This window comes from Pleurodeles waltl, chromosome 9, assembly GCF_031143425.1.
Source record: "Pleurodeles waltl isolate 20211129_DDA chromosome 9, aPleWal1.hap1.20221129, whole genome shotgun sequence".
Lineage (NCBI taxonomy): Eukaryota > Metazoa > Chordata > Amphibia > Caudata > Salamandridae > Pleurodeles > Pleurodeles waltl.
Window position 1 is genome coordinate 320,539,238 of NC_090448.1, and position 17,325 is coordinate 320,556,562.

The window sequence follows — 17,325 nt, forward strand, 5'->3', positions numbered from 1 at the left end:
CCATCTGGACCATCCTCCTGCAGAAAAGGCACCTGGCGGCGCAAAGCCAGGTTGTGAAGCATACAGCAGGACACGATGATCTGGCACACCTTCTTTGGTGAGAACATTAAGGATCCACCTGTCATATGGAGGCACCTGAACCTGGCCTTCAGGAGGCCAAAGGTTCCCTCTATCACCCTCCTAGTCTGCCCATGGGCCTCATTGTACCGTTCCTCTGCCCTTGTCCTGGGATTCATCACTGGGGTCAGTAGCCAGGACAGGTTGGGGTAACCAGAGTCCCCTAATAGCCACACCCGGTGCCTCTGGAGTTGACCCATCACATACGGGATGCTGCTATTCCGCAGGATGTAGGCGTCATGCACTGACCCAGGGAACTTGGCATTAACATGGGAGATGTACTGGTCAGCCAAACACACCATCTGTACATTCATGGAATGATAACTCTTCCGGTTCCTGTACACCTGTTCACTCTTGCTGGGGGGGACTAAAGCAACATGTGTCCCATCAATGGCACCTATGATGTTGGGGATATGTCCAAGGGCATATAAATCACCCTTCACTGTAGGCAAATCCCCCACCTCAGGGAAAACGATGTAGCTCCGCATGTGTTTCAGCAGGGCAGACAACACTCTGGACAACACCTTGGAAAACATAGGCTGGGACATCCCTGATGATATGGCCACTGTTGTTTGAAATTACCCACTTGCTAAGAAATGGAGTACTGACAGCACCTGCACTAGAGGGGGGATCCCTGTGGGTTGGCGGATGGGTGACATCAGGTCTGGCTCCAGCTGGGCACACAGTTCATGAATAGTGGTATGGTCAAGCCTGTATGTCAGTATGACATGCCGTTCCTCCATTGTCGACAGGTCCACCAGCGGTCTGTACACAGGAAGATTCCTCCATCTCCTCGCATGTCCCAGCGGATGGTGCCTAGGAAGGACAACAGCGAGCACAGAGTCAAGCAACCCACAGGTACGTAACCACAGCTTGCACATAACACGATTCCCAATGCATTGAATTGCTTGTATGAGTGTTGGTGCATGGCCTAGGTATGTGTGACGCAGTTGGTAATTAGGCCATGTGGGCCCTTGAAATGGCGGCTGCCTGACCTGTGAAGTGCGACAGTGGGATGTGAGGTCAATGCGCTGGCGTGGCACACCGCGGCGGTAGGCGGTCGAAGACCGCGGCGCTAAGCCGCATTGGTTAACATTGAACCCTATGGGTTTCAGGAACCAATGACGATGTGCGCCGGCGGTCGCGGTACGAACCGCCGCGGTACGCACCGCCGCAGGCGTGACCGCCATTTTCTATCTGCTTAATCACTCGATACCTGATCTTCGACAGGAGAGGACCTACACTGCAAGTGCTGCTGTGACCTCGGTCTGGAAGAGACAATGGCTCATGCGACTGGGGAAAGGGCCCCTGCCTTCACTGCGGAGGAGTTGGAGAAACTTGTGGATGGGGTCCTCCCCCAGTATGCGCTACTCTACGGTCCTCCAGACCAACAGGTAGGTACACTGGGACCATGCTTAGTGGGCAATGCCTGGGTTGAGTGGGGTGGATGAAAGATGGTGGGGAGGGGAGCGATCAAGGCATGCATCAAACGACAGATGAGAGCATGTGCCACATGGCAAGGGTGGGGATGGGGGGCCACTCACATCGAGCATGCAGAAGGTGATGACAATTTTTCTCTCCCTGTACATGTCACATAGGTCAGCGCCCACCAGAAAGTCGCGATTTGGCGTGCCATCGCCAAGGACGTCCGGACCCTAGGGGTCCACAACAGACGGGGCACCCACTGCCGAAAGAGGTGGGAGGACATCCGACGCGGGAGCAGGAAGACGGCGGAGGCTCAGCTGGGGATGGCCTCCCAACGTAGGAGGGGTGCCAGTCGTACTTTGACCCCCCTGATGTCCCGGATCCTGGCGGTGGCCTACCCCGATTTGGATGAGGGCGTGAGGACATCACAGCAGACACAAGGGGGTGAGTACAAATACATTCTGCTGACTTTGCGCGCAGTGGAGGTGTCTGGGTGGGGGAGGAGGGCTGTGGGTATCCCTAGGCCAGGGCGATTTCTGTAGGCTAGGCCCCTCCGTAAGGCATGGCCCTGTGCCCCCGCCCCCCACCTCTGTAGGGTGCCAAGTACAGGTATCCATGGCCCTGTGTCATCTATGTGTGCAGTTGTCGTCCATAGGCTTGTAGGCCATGTCCCACGGATTGCGTAGTGGACCCCAAGTGCGCGGCGTAGTGCAGGGGGCTTCTGTGTCTGTCTTGTCCGCCAACAGTAGCGGTAATCCATGCACTCAACATGTCTTTATTTCTCCTCCCCCCCTTTTTTGTGGTCTTCCTGTTCATGTGTGCATTAGCATCATCAGGCGGAGGAGAAGTGGCATCGGAGCACGAGGGAGCTGCATCTCACATGGCCATGGCGGGCCATGCAACTGACTCGGATTTCACCAGTGAGTCGGAGGGCGAGGGGAGCTCCACAGCGGTGACTCGTGCTGATGTCAGTGACAGCGACTCGTCCTCTGAAGGGAGCTCCCTTGTGTTGGTGGCAACATCCGTGCCCCCGCAACAACAGGTACAGCCGCCACCCAGCGCACCAGCACCGCCCTCCCAGCAGCCCCTCAGCGTTTGCCCCGTGCCCGCTCACCCAGGAAGGTGGGCATCTCCTTCGCCCCAGGCACCTCAGGCCCTGCCCCTGTCACCCCTGCTGCCCTAAGTGAGGAGGTCATTGACCTCCTAAGGACCATCATTGTTGGGCAGTCTACCATTTTGAATGCCATCCAGGGTGTACAAAGAGAGGTGCACCAGAGTAATGCATACCTGGAGGGCATTCATTCGGGTCAGGCTGCCCATCAGCGATCGTTCAACGCTCTGGCCTCAGCACTGACGGCAGCAATTGTCCCTGTCTCTAGCCTCCCCCTCCAACTTCCTCCACCCAGACCCAATCCCCTGTAGCTCTGCCTATCCCAAACACACCATCAGACCAGCCTGCACACACCTCAACACCCAAGGGAAGCTCATCCAGACATAAGCACCACACATCACACAAGCATTCACACAAGCAACATCCCCATGCAGACATACCAACAGCCACTGCCTCCACTCTGTCCCCCTCCTCCTCGTCTCCCTCCTCCCTCCCTGTGACGTCTCCACTCACACTTGCATGCACAACATCTTCAGCCACTACGTCCATCAACAGCACACCCACCAGAACACTCCGCACACGTGCAGTCACCACCCCCACTACCATTTACACGTCCCCTGTGTCCTCTTCAAGTGTGTCTGTCACCCCCTCCTCCAAACTACACAAACGCAGACAGCCCCCCACCCAACAGCCATCCACCTCACGACAGCCTCCAGCCCAAGCACCTGCACCCAAAGACACCAGACTTCACACCCCTACAACCACATCCTCTTCCTCCACTCCCATACCCACTACACCTACCCGTCCCTCTCTTTCCAAATTGCTTTTCCTTTCCAAACTTGACCTCTTTCCTACAACTCCCCCACCCGTCCATCTCATAAGACTCCAATCAGCACCTCAGCCACCACAAAACCGGGACCTGTGAAGACTGTTGTCCATGGACTGTGGAGTCCCCCACCCTCAAGGGCATCCAGTTCAGCTAGGAGCCAAGGCACGGCCAGCCCACCACCGGAAAAGCATCCTAAGATTGCCAGTGCCCGGCGCGAGCGACCAAAGACCCCAGGGACAAAAATCCCTACATTGGCTCCGGCAGGAAGTCAGGTGCCACCTGGCACACCGCCAAAGGTGGGAAAGGGCCACAAGCGTGCAGGGAAGGGTGGGAAGGGCAGCACGCCCGACAAGTCCAGCAGCAGGCCAGCTGGCCAGGAGGGCCCCACCAGCCCCATCCCAGGTGTGCAGGAGGACACACACAGGCCCGGTACTGCAGCCCAGGAGGGCCCCGCAAGCCACGTCCCGGGTGGGCAGGAGGACACCCACAGGCCGAGAACTGCAGCCCAGGAGGGCCCCGCAAGCCACCAGACAGATGGGCAGGAAGGCCCCGCCAGCCACATGTCAGGTGGCGAGTGACATCCATGCCTGGGCCGGATCCGCTGACCAGGACACTCATCTCAAGCACCGCTCCGCTGGGCTCCGCTGGGCACCGCCGTCTCAAGCACCGCTGAACAGGGCCCTTCATCTCAAGCACCGCTCCGCTGGGCACCGCCATCTCAAGCACCGCTGAACAGGGCCCTTCATCTCAAGCACCGCTGAACTGGGCCCTTCATCTCAAGCACCGCTCCGCTGGGCCCTTCATCTCAAGCACCGCTCCGCTGGGCACCGCCGTCTCAAGCACCGCTGAACTGGGCCCTTCATCTCAAGCACCGCTCCGCTGGGAACCGCCGTCTCAAGCACCGCTGAACAGGGCCCTTCATCTCAAGCACCGCTCCGCTGGGCACCGCCGTCTCAAGCACCGCTGAACAGGGCCCTTCATCTCAAGCACCGCTGAACTGGGCCCTTCATCTCAAGCACAGCTCCGCTGGGCACCGCCGTCTCAAGCACCGCTGAACAGGGCACCGCCGTCTCAAGCACCGCTGAACTGGGCCCTTCATCTCAAGCACCGCTGAACAGGGCCCTTCATCTCAAGCACTGCTCTGCTGGGCACCGCCGTCTCAAGCACCGCTGAACAGGGCCCTTCATCTCAAGCACCGCTGAACAGGGCCCTTCATCTCAAGCACCGCTCCGCTGGGCACCGCCGTCTCAAGCACCGCTGAACAGGGCCCTTCATCTCAAGCACCGCTGAACTGGGCCCTTCATCTCAAGCAGCGCTGAACAGGGCCCTTCGTCTCAAGCAGCGCTGAACAGGGCCCTTCATCTCAAGCACCGCTCCGCTGGGCACCGCCGTCTCAAGCACCGCTGAACAGGGCACCGCCGTCTCAAGCACCGCTGAACTGGGCCCTTCATCTCAAGCACTGCTGAACTAGGCCCTTCATCTCAAGCACCGCTGAACAGGGCCCTTCATCTCAAGCACCGCTGAACAGGGCCCTTCATCTCAAGCACCGCTCCGCTGGGCACCGCCGTTTCAAGCACCGCTGAACAGGGCACCGCCGTCTCAAGCACCGCTGAACTGGGCCCCTCATCTCAAGCACCGCTGAACAGGGCCCTTCATCTCAAGCACCGCTCCGCTGGGCACCGCCGTCTCAAGCACCGCTGAACAGGGCACCGCCGTCTCAAGCACCGCTGAACTGGGCCCTTCATCTCAAGCACCGCTGAACTGGGCCCTTCATCTCAAGCACCGCTGAACAGGGCCCTTCATCTCAAGCACTGCTCCGCTGGGCACCGCCATCTCAAGCACCGCTGGCCCATTGGCGGAAGGGGCAGGCCCGCATCTGTGTCGGGCATGGCTGCACGAAGCACTCTAGGCACTAGTCCCCCTCCAGTACCAGTGGAGACTGTTATCCCCTTGAGAGACTGTGGCTTTGCACTCCCCAGGATTGGACAGTGGGTAACCCACCCACTGTAGAGACTTGAGAGACTGTGGCTTTGCACTCCCCAGGATATGGCAGTGGGCAAGCCACCCACTGTATGTACTTGAGAGACTGTGGCTTTGCACTCCCCAGGATGGCACAGTGGGCACCCCACCCACTGTAGAGACTTGAGAGACTGTGGCTTTGCACTCCCCAGGATGGCACAGTGGGCACCCCACCCACTGTATGTACTTGAGAGACTGTGGCTTTGCACTCCCCAGGATGGCACAGTGGGCACCCCACCCACTGTAGAGACTTGAGAGACTGTGGCTTTGCACTCCCCAGGATGGCACAGTGGCCATGGAGGCCCCTCGTGGATCTGGCGTCATGGACTCATCTGGCTGAGGTGCCCCCCCTTCCCTTCCCCCTGAGGTGCCTATAGTTTTCCTATCTGATGCCCCTGCAGTGTTCTCTCCGTTGGAGGCAGGTATCCTGTGTGGGCTTTGCCCATGTGTTTTTGCCCAGTGGCCCACAAACAATGGCTGATATACATATCGGACTGGACAATTAATGTATATAAAGTTATTGATGTGTGATATATTTTATACTCAGTCTTACAATATAATTCTATATTTATAATCATTTCCTTTTGCCTTTGCATTCTTCTGGGGGGGTTGGGGGGGTAACTGTGATGTATTACTGTGCATTGATTTGTGTGTTGTAGTGGGTGACGGTGGGGCTGGGTGTGTCGCGTATGTGTGTCCCCGTAATATTTTCTCCTCCCCCCTCCCCTGTGTCATAGGTGCAGTACTCACCGTTGTCTTCTGCGCCGGCGTTCGTGCTCCTGGTAGAGGAGCAGGAAGACAATGGCTGGTAGGATGTGTAGTTCGGGTTCCATGCTGTCCAGATTTCTCGTGGGGTGTATGGAGGTGAGCGTTTTCCGTTTGAAATGGCTGTTTCCGCCGTGTTTTTATCGGCGGGGCTACCGCCCCGGAAAAGGTGGCGGATTGGTGGGTTGTGATAGGGTGGGCGGTACATTGTCTCCCGCCTGTCTGTTGGCGGTGACCACCGCGCTGTTTGTTTGTCCCGCCGTGGCGGGTGGTGTGTTAAAGTGGCGGTCTCGGTTGGCGGTTTCCGCCAGGGTCGGAATTGCATTTTTTTTACCGCCAGCCTGTTGGCGATTTGGCCGCCGCTTTAACACCGACCACCAGGGTTGGAATGACCCCCTTAGTGCCCGATCATCAATCCACATTCGAACAGCGTTGAGTGTCCAACTGTTGACGAACGTATCAAAGGTCAAAGAAGTTAAAAAAGGGCTGCATTTTAGAACTAACACTCTACAACCTCTACATCAATGATAATTATGACAAAGTTAAGATTGCCACGGATTACATCTGAAAAATGTGGAACTATTCAGTATCCGCCCTCTTATATGAGAATAATCATCAAAACCAATATAGCACTGAAGGGAGGTGATGTTGCCTAGCAACTAGAGGTGCTGACTGTGGAACCTGTCGACCCAGGTTTGAATCTTGGCCTCAGCATTTGACTCAGCATCCTGTGATTGTAGGCGAATCACTTAATCCCCCCAACCTAAAAATGTGAAAGGTAATATGTGAATTGTACAGGTGTTACCCCCACTTGCTGTTTGCAACTTTGCAGATCGTCTCCCACTTTTCCAAGTAATGCAGAGCACTATGTTGCTTTCTAGCTATGTTTGGGCTATATAAATGGAATGCATACATCCTCCATAAACAGTTAAATTCAACATCCCCTCAATGCACAAAGAATAACCTGTGGCTAAATGACCAAAAATGCAGGACCATGCACTGAGGATCCAAATGCACAAAGGGCATCCCGGTTCCACTTAGAAAACATCATATTTGAAAAAAGTCAAGCACATTTGCAACTTAGAAATCCCTGTGATGGAAAATTGATCTTAGAAGAGCCATATGGCATTGGCTGATAGAAAGTGAGAGCTCTTGCCTGATGAGGCAAAATAAACTTCATTCACTCAATAAACAAGCACATGCCTTCAATATGATCATGCAAAGCAAGGTCAGAAGCATTACTACCTAAGCCAGGTATATCTGAAGCCGAGTTTGAAGATCAGGAAACCGAGAGAGATATGGGAAATGGATTTGAAAGAGCATACACATTGTAAAACTGTTTGCGATACTGGAATCATACATAAGCTATTTGCTGGCTGAAGAGAGGATCAAATGAGAGATTACCACGCCCCTACACTATAAAGGGGGAAGGCAGCAACAATACAAGCCTGACAAATGACACATGGTCAAAATGAAATGACAAGAATTAAAAAATGAAGACTGAAGACCCTCTTCCTGAAGGTAACCTAAATATATAATCTTCAATACCCAAACCAGTGCACCACTGAATAAGTGTAACAAAGAATGGCCTAAAGAGATTGAGAAGCGATTGGAAAGATTTAACTGGAAGAGTCACTCTCTGACTTGAACAACATTCCCTGATCCAACATTTTCTATCCTGGATAAGAAAATCAAGACAACCCTATGTAATTTGATTGGAAAGGCCTGAACCAACAACCTAGAAAGGTCCCTCTTACAAATTTGGCTTGGGTGGCAACATTTCATCAGCCGGCTGTTTGTGCAGAAATTGAAGACTTACCTTACTTCCTCCTTAGCGGTGCCCTACAAGGAGATTTCAGGAAACTCAAACCAGACCAGATCCCAAGGAGAGGGGCCCTGCTCGGAAACCCGGAGGGTACCTGGCTGTCTTACTTAATGATGTAATCAAAAGAGAGTCAGTGGTGGAAGCTTTCTCCACCAAACAAGCTATGCAGACAAGGGTCATATTGTTCAACAACTCTGCCAGGGGCAACACACAGGCTGGTCATCCATAACTGACGAGCTCAGATGTGAAAAGAAAAGACCAAAGATGGAGCTTTTCTCACCAGTTTCAACGCGGGAATCCCCAGAAGCACACCTCCAACAATATCACCTATTCCTGACAGCAAGTTTTGAAACAAAAGGTCCAGCGAACTGTCCAAACTTGGCACTCTAACAGAAAGAAATCATGCTGTAGTGACAACAGCCATTGGATTACTAAGGCATGAGCCAAAGGATGTTAAAGCAAACACCCTGAAGAGGGAGGGAAATAAGCGAATCAAGAGCTGAATTAGAAGGAACGAAATCTAAAAATTAAAGTAATGCAATATTTGACGTCACAGTACGACGAGTATTCCCTAATCATAAATCATTATCCCACTCACAAAATACAAGATTGCTAAAACTGCTGAAGGAAACATAAATAGTCAATACTTTGATACCCTACCTCTTAGGAGCTAAGAAGTAAGCAGAAATAGATTGTACAGGCCCCTGCTCTGCTAAGCAGGGTCAGAGAAGCGCAGGGATTAGGATCCATCCAAACGACATCTTGCTTTCATTTTGACCATGACTATCCCTCCATGATACAATATCCTGACTGTCTGCCTCACAGGTTTCAGGGAAATCATGCCATACGTTCCTTCATAAGCCATAGGCCTCACCATGTAGAGGCAGGACCAAAGTGTAAAACAATTTGGGCCAACCAGTCCCATAACCAAACCCCCTGACCTTGCAACCTCTGTGTGCTGATGGAGGAGCAGGAACTCGTTAACCATAAGACTACAAAACCAGAGGTGGCCTGGAAGAAGGTCTCCATTATATTCCAGAGGAATGGGTCCTTTCTAAAAGAAATGTACAGGTTTTATCTGAGTTTAGTAGACTAGCTGTATGCCTGTCTTCAGTACCTCGGAAAGCACCCTGACGAGGAAACAAAACAAAATTGGTAATTCTACTTTACAGAGAAAATTCTTTTATCCAACATTATTTTTACAACTTGACACAAAGGACTGACCACCTTTGGCCACCGATGAAAGTGAATTTGACCAGATGGATTTTTTATAAGTTGGCATGCGGATTGTGAATGTTAATATGGACCATTCTATAAATCCAAGCACAGATTCGAATGAAGTTTCATGTTTTGATGCCAAAATATATAGACAGATTAACAAACTACATGAACTGACTAAGGAAGAGTAGCATGGTGACTCTTGCAGGCCACGTCCCATAGCCACCTGATTGTGGAGATCTACAGAATATATAAAAGAGCATGCTCTGTTACTAATCATCTTAGCCATGCCAGGACTTAGAATGACTCTTATGACTAACCCCAGACTGATTCATTGTGATAGGATTCATTACTTAACACTGCCCATATCCTTGTGGAATATCTACTCTTCCACACTACATGGCGGGGTCACCACACTGAATGTCATCAACTTGGCTCTGATGGAGACCCCTTAAATTCCTTTTGCAAGGTCCAAAATGGTGACATAATGATTTTTTGTGCTATCTATCAGACTTGGCAACATCTAGAGACATGCATAATAATCGTACCAGTGTGTCTTAGCCTTTAAGATCAATGGCAGCTGTTAGGCTTGGCATCCTTGGCATGATCTCCCCTAACTTTTTGCCTCTGTATCCCAGGTTGTTGATGTATGCTGGACTCTGTTTCTGCTGTTTTTGTCACTCTGGGCACTTTACCATTGCTATCCAGTGCTAAAGTGCAAGTGCTCCTTTGTAAAGTGTATGTGTAATTGGCTTTCCCTGATTGGCATATTTGATTTACTAGTAAGTCCCTAGTACAGTGCACTAGAGGTGCCCAGGGCCTGTAAATCAAATGCTACTAGTGGGCCTGCAGCACTGGTTGTGCCACCCACATTAGTAGCCCTGTAAACATGGCTCAGACCTGCCACTGCAGTGTCTGTGAGTGCAGTTTTAAACTGCCAATTCGACTTGGCAAGTGTACCAACTTGTCAGGCCTAAACCTTCCATTTTTTACAAGTAAGGCACGCCTGAGGTAGACCGTAGGTAGTCCCATGGGCAGGGTGCAGTGTATGTAAAAGGTGGGACATGTAAGTATGTGTTTTACATGTCCTAACAGTAAAATACTGCCATATTTGGTTTTCACTGTTGCAAGGCCTATTTCTCTCATAGGTTAAAATGGGGGGTGCCTTTAAATATTAATAAAGTGCAGATTCCCTTAGGGAGCAGATAGAAATGTGGAATTTAGGGTCTCTGAACTCACAATTAAAAAATACTTATTTTCGTGAAGTTGGTTTTTAGATTGTGTGATTGAAAATGCCACTTTAAGAAAGTAGGTATTTTCTTGCTTAAACCATTCTGTGACTCTGCCTGTTTGTGGATTCCCTATCTGGGTCATTTTGACAGTTGGGCTGTTTGCACCTCTCTCTAGACTGTGACACAAAGGGAGCTGGGTTGTAGCCTGCATATCCTGATGAGCCATCTGTGCTAGGAGGGAGGGGAAGGGTAGTCACTTATACTTGAAAGGGCTCTGCCTGCCTTCAAACAATACAGTCTCCGACCCCCTGGTGTGTGTCTGGGGCCTGGCCTGGGCAAGGCAGGATCTTACAAACAAGAGAGACTTTCCTTTGAAGCAGGCCTACTTCAAAGGCAGAAAGGGGTATGAGGAAAGCCCCCGAAACCCCTGAAAATTAGATCACTTCTGGAATCAAGAGGAGCCTCTGCCAACGAGGAGAGCTGAAGAGCTGAGGAGAAGTGCTGTCCTGTCTGTGACTGTGTTTTGTGGAGCTATCTTGCAGTTGCTGCTTCTAACTGTGAAAGGGGACAAAGACTGGACTTTGTGGCATATTCCTGCTTGAGAAGACTCTCCAAGGGCTTGTACTGAGCTTTCTCCCTGTTCTGAAGTCTCAGGGCCATCAAAGACTTCCCCCACCAGCACCTGGACTTTCTGCTGAGACTCCTGCCCTGACAAGTGGTGCCCTATCCAGTCCCTGGGTCCTTGAAAGGAGAAGCTGGTGAAAATCCAAGAAAACTGACTTCGGATGACTCCAGTCTGACGCCGCTGCTGAATCCCCTGATGCCGCCTGCATCCGACTCCGTGGTCCTCGCTGGAGTGTGACGACCCTCGCAGGCCAACACTGCTGCAGCCCCGCCGCAGTCTGTGACTCCGTGGAAGTCACCGCACCATGTTGTAACAGCTGGATATCGACTTTCCCGAAGTGTGCAGATTCAACATTTTGCACCGCCGCCGCCGCCTCACCTCCACCGCTCGCAGCAAGGACCCGACGCCTTTTCGTGATGCCTCAGCCCCTTTGCCCCGCCGCACTGGAACCAATGCCGCTTTGGATCCAGCGACGCCACGATCCCCGACTTCGCGCACCGGCTTGTTTTCACTCTTTACTAAGGTACTGTACCTCGGGGTCTGCATGACTCTGTACCCAGCGCCCTTGGTGTCGGATTGTTGGGAACGACCCCGTCATGACAGCCTGTTAACATCTCATCGAAGCAATTTGTGTTTCTAAGCGCTATTTTTAAGTTTAATCTTTAAAAATTCATTACTTGACTTGTGTATGTCGGATTTTTGTCGTTGTTAGAAATGGGGTTTCTGGTTGGCTAGGGTATGCACCTCAGCCAGGCAGTTACACGTCCAAGATAACCCCTGCTCACCCCCTTGGTAGCTTGGCACGAGCAGTCAGGCTTAACCCGGAGGCAATGTGTAAAGCATTTGCACAACACACACAACACATGTGACGCAATAACCCCACCACAAAGGAAACACAACACCAGATTATATGAAAATATACTGTATTGTACACAACGCAATTATCAGACCAAACATCACATACCAGTACTATCCTGCTGCCTTAGCAGTTGTCAGAACGTTACACATTAGTTACTCTGCAACCTAGCAGTAGTCACACATAACACACAGGTTACTCAGTATTCTGCAACATAAGCAGTAGTCAGGAAAACACGTTATTACAGCACTTGTCATAAGAATATCATAAAATGCCCATAGTAGGAACATTAGAAAACATATGGCAAGTTAGAAAAACATTTCAGCAAGCATGTCCATAAAAGGAACATTTGCATACACATATGTAAAAACATCAAAGCAGGTAGGTAATATATGAATCAAATAAAAGTCTGTAGAAAGAACTTTGGATTGCAACTATATTGGTCCTTTAAACAGTACCTGGTTGGATGAAGGCACCTCCAGTGCCTAGAAGGCGAACAATGGGCCCCCCGGCGCTCCTATGCGCAAAACGGGAGCCTCCCTTATACACTGGGGTCAGAGGAGTGTGACATGCACCTCCTCTCTTTTATAGACAGGCCCCTCTGGGGACTGTGATTGCTGGGGGCCACCCAGGGCCTCAACCGGCCCTCACGAGGGGGGCCAAAGCCAGCAAAAACACCTTAGGGCAGGAGGGGGGCACCACGCACCCCCTCCGGTTTAATGACAGGTCCCTCTTGGGACCCGCGATCTCTGGGGGCCCCCCGGGCCTCCACTGGCTCTTCCACCAAGGGGGGGGGCAAAATAATGCCCGTTTTTCCTAACAGCAGAAAAGGAGCGTCCTGCTCCTAACGCAGAGGCCAGGGGGAAGGGGGCACTCCCTGCGCCTTCCCCTGGTCCTGCCGTGAAGCCACAAGAAGATCGGACCCCTCCTGGGGCCCGAGCAGACACTCGCCTGCACCCGATGTGGTGCGCAAGTGTTCTTCCAGCTTCCCGGGCCGCTGCAGTGATCTTATTTAAAGGGGCACAATGCAGCAAGGAGCCTACGAGCTCCCAAGGCTCCATAAGCGCGCTGCAATCAGCGCTATGGCAGCCGCAACCACAGAGAAGCACCCCTCGTGAAGAAATGGATGCAGGGGTCAGGGGCCATAGGACCCTGCCCCTGGGGAGCAGAATCTTAAGACAAGGTCCTCAGGTGGAGGGCCCAGCTACAGGCCAGCACAAGGGAAAGGCAGCAAGTGGCAAGTCCTTCACAGTGACCAGGCAGGTCACAGGTCAGCACAGCAGCAGCAGTCCATGGCGGTTCCTGGTGAGTCCTTTCAGCCTTTGGTGTCCAGTTCCAAGATGATTCCAAGAGTCTCCAAATTGTGGGGAAAATTCCCCTGTACTTATAGTCAGTTCTTACAGTGTTTTACAATGGTAGGGAGAGGAGGTTCCAGACAGTTACAACTGGTTCTGGGAGTGCCCCCTCTCTCCTTTCAGCACAGGCTCCAAACATCAGTGGGGGGTTAACGACCCTATTGTGTGAGGCCAGGGCACAGTCTTTACAAATGCAGGTGTGCCCCGCCTCTCCCTTCTCTCAGCCCAGGAAGACTATTCAGTATGCAAATGCACCTCTGTGACACCTCCACCCTCCCTGTGTACAGGCTGTCTGAAAAGTAGGCACAAACCCCAACTGTCACTCTGCCCAGACGTGGATTGGTGTCAAGCTGCAAAACACCAGTCATAAGTACAGATAAATGTGCACTTTCTAGAAGTGGCGTTTCTGTGATAGTAATAAAAAATACACCCACACCAGTAAGCAGTATTTATTATCACAACCATACCAAACACGCCTACGCTACCCCTCATAAATCAGACAATACCCCTTACACATAAGGCAGGGCATTTCTAATGCAATCTTATGAGAAGGCAGCACTCACAGCAGTGAGACACCAGTTAGGCTGTTTGTCACTACCAGGACAGGCCATGCAATATGGCACATGTCCTCCTTTCTACATACATGGCACCCTGACCACAAGGCTAGCTAGGGCGTGCCTTAGGGGTGACTTACATGTAGTAAAAGGGGAGTCCTGGGCCTGGCAAGTAAGTTTAGATGCCAGGTCCCTGTGGCAGAAAACAGCGAACACAGGCCCTGCGCTAGCAGGCCTGAGACAGGTTTAAAAGTCTACTTCAGTGGGTGGCGCAAGCAGCGCTGCAGGCCCACTAGTAGTATTTAATTTACAGGCCCTGGGTATAGAGATACCACTGTACAAGGGACTTATAGGTAAATTAAATATGCCAATTAGGTATAAGCCAATCATACCAACTTTAGATGGGAGAGCACCTGCACTTTAGCACTGGCCAGCAGTGATGAAGTGCTCAGAGTCCTAGAGCCAACAGCGAGAGGTCAGAAAAACCAGGAGGAAGGAGGTAAAAAGACTGGGGATGACCCTGCGTAAGGCAAAAAGTCCAACAGTCGTTTTGGTCTTATTTTGTTTAGATAAATATTGACTATTTTTCTAAACCTGTGTTGAGTCATTTTGTGGTGTTTTCACTATATTGCTGTGTGTGTTGGTACAAATACTTTACACCTTTTCTCTGAAGTTTATCCTTCCTGCTTGTGCCAAGCTACCAAGGGTGAGCGGGGGTTAACTGAGTGTGACTCTCCTTCACCCTGACTAAAGTGAGCGTCCTTGCTTGGACAGGCGGTAACCTGACTGCCAACCAAAGACCCCATTTCTAACAGCAGTCATATTCCATTGGTTTTGAATTCTGTGATCGCACGTCTCACCTCTTATATATGTGGTTCAATTGAGTATTGTACCCGGTGACTTTGTATTTTATTTGGCTTGATGTCTATAAAACGTTTTTATATGATACTTATGTGCATTTAACATGATACTAAACAACAGTAAATGTATTAGTCTTGTGGTTCTACTGTTAAAAATGCTGTTTACCTGTATACATTGGTGTTAGATTCCATAAATAACCCTTGAATAACTCCAAACATTTACTTGAATGTTTTCAAAATAACCATTATTTACTTAAGTATTGATAACCCATAGTTCCTAGCAATACTGAGTTTCCACACTAGTGGTATATTCATTTGTGATTAGTGCCATTTTTTCTTAAGAACTTGCACCTAGCTTTGACCACATCTGTTGCGCCATTCAATCAGTGGAATTTTCTATGCTGACCGGGGTATACAAATGTAGGTGTGTGAAGCTGTGGTGACAAGCATATTGCAGCTTTCTGTCACTTTTGTAACAATTTTGATGACTTTCAAGGACCCAGTGTGACAGTGAGAAAACACTCCTGCTCCCATCCATGGTCAGCATACACTGGTGATTCCTTACCACCGGAAGTCTGGCCTTACTTGGGGGGGCGGGTTATTCCAGGTGGGAGGAATCACCAGGGCGTGGCTGAGGACCAGCAGCTCTTGACCCACTAAGTGGCTGTAAGTTAATCAACCCTGTTGCCAGTCAATACCCCTCCCTGGTGAAACATTTGGCTGCAGAGACCTGCACAAGCTTTGAATCGGAAAAAAGATTTCTGGACATTTTTGCCCATCTACACAAGTGGTGAGGTTTCCTGACTGTCCATTTTTTGGGGGAAGCTAATAACTTTGCTTAATTGAGTGAACCAGGTTAAACCGGTGCTGAAAAACATATAGGTAAACATATTCTGAGCCTGTCTTTGTCATTACCTGCCCATTTTAGTACTTGCAGCTGCTGAAAATCCTTGGCCTTGAACTTCAATGTATTTCATTTAGTTTCTAAAGCTCTGATTTTGCACAGAGGCCTCTACTTCCCCTTCCCAGACCCGGGCACCGCCATGACAGGCGCCCCTCGCAGAAGGATAACAAATTGAGCAGCTTGGAAGAAGTGCCCTGGATCTCCTCCTTCTGCAGGCTGTGTGGCAATGAATTCTTTTGTGAGGTGAACGAAAACTATATCCAGGACAAGTTCAACTTGACAGGACTAAATGAGCAGGTCCCACACTACCTCCAGGCTCTAGATATGATCATGGATCTTGAGCCAGACGAGGAGTTGGAAGGTAACCCTAACCAAAGTGTCCTGATTAAACAAGCAGCTGAGATGCTGTATGGCCTCATCCATGCCCGATACGTACTCACGAACAGAGGCATCACACAGATGCTTGAGAAGTACCAGCAAGGAGATTTCTGGAACAGCCCCTGTGTCTACTGTGAAAACCAGCCCATGCTTCCAATTGGCCTTTCCGACATCCCTGGGGAGGCCATGGTGAAGCTCTATTGGCCCAAATGCATAGATGTGTACACCCCAAAATCTTAACATCACCATCACAGGGACGGAGACTACTTCGGAACAGGGTTTCCCCACATGCTGTTTATGGTGCACCCAGAATACAGGCCCAAAAGGCCAGCTTACAAATTTGTTCCAAGGTTGTACGGGTTCAAGGTCCACCCAATGGCAAACCTGCTGCAGCTGTCCTCTGACCTGCCCGTTGTACACATGTGCTCCTTACCCGCCCCCTCTTCTTCCAATCACTTCGCGGCTCTTTCACATAATGAAAGCCGATGCTAAGGCCCCATAGTAATTTCAGTATTTCCCAATACCCATATCACCCATCGAGCTCTTTCCCCCAGTTTCCCATAGCCCGGCAAGTTAGAAATCTGAAGTTTATTTTAGTGTGCTTTGAAATGTAATAAATATTTCCTTATTCTGATAGTGAGGAGCAGCTATAGTTTTTTTAACCTTAAATAAAATATAAAGATGTGATTTGAATGTTTTATTTATTGCAGTTGGCCTTGTGATAATGAATCATAAATAGATGACATGAAGTAAACATGAGCAATAGTTATTACCAAAAGTGACAAAATGACATAACCAGGCTTGCCATCTTTCCTCCCTTTCAAAGAATTCTCAGTGCCCATAACTGAAGGCCACTCAACATCCCGTTCTACGAGAACTAAAATCTTCTAAATGCATCCACACACATTTCAAGGGAATAACTACCAAGAACTTGTTTAAAATGGGGAGTAATATAGCATATTGAGAGGGAAGGGATGTAAAATGACAAAGACACAGATTTAGCAGTGGCGGGTGGTGAAATCTTAAAACTGGTGAGATGTAAGCACTTGCGTGCAGTGCTCAGAGCAAGCAAGCCCAAGCACCTAAGGAGGTTCAGAGCGCTCTTCATTAAGGAAAAAAATAAAAACTTGAAGACGACATAGTGATGTGTTTTGCACCACATTGTCCTAAAGATTGTTTAAGAGCTGCAAGTTCTAAAGGCAATTCTGGATGGGTACTTTTAAACATCAAGATGAACAAATCCCCCCTACAA

General features: G+C 50.4%; 1 protein-coding gene across 1 annotated transcript in view; it reads left to right on the forward strand.

Moving 5' to 3' along the window:
* CSNK2B (casein kinase 2 beta) overlaps positions 1-16,565 on the forward strand; it is a 36,902-nt gene extending 20,337 nt beyond the window's left edge. Inside the window, 1 exon segment of the mRNA XM_069207489.1 lies at positions 15,798-16,565. Within this exon segment, the coding sequence (XP_069063590.1) occupies positions 15,798-16,565 (768 nt within the window).
* The last annotated feature ends 760 nt before the right edge of the window (positions 16,566-17,325 follow it).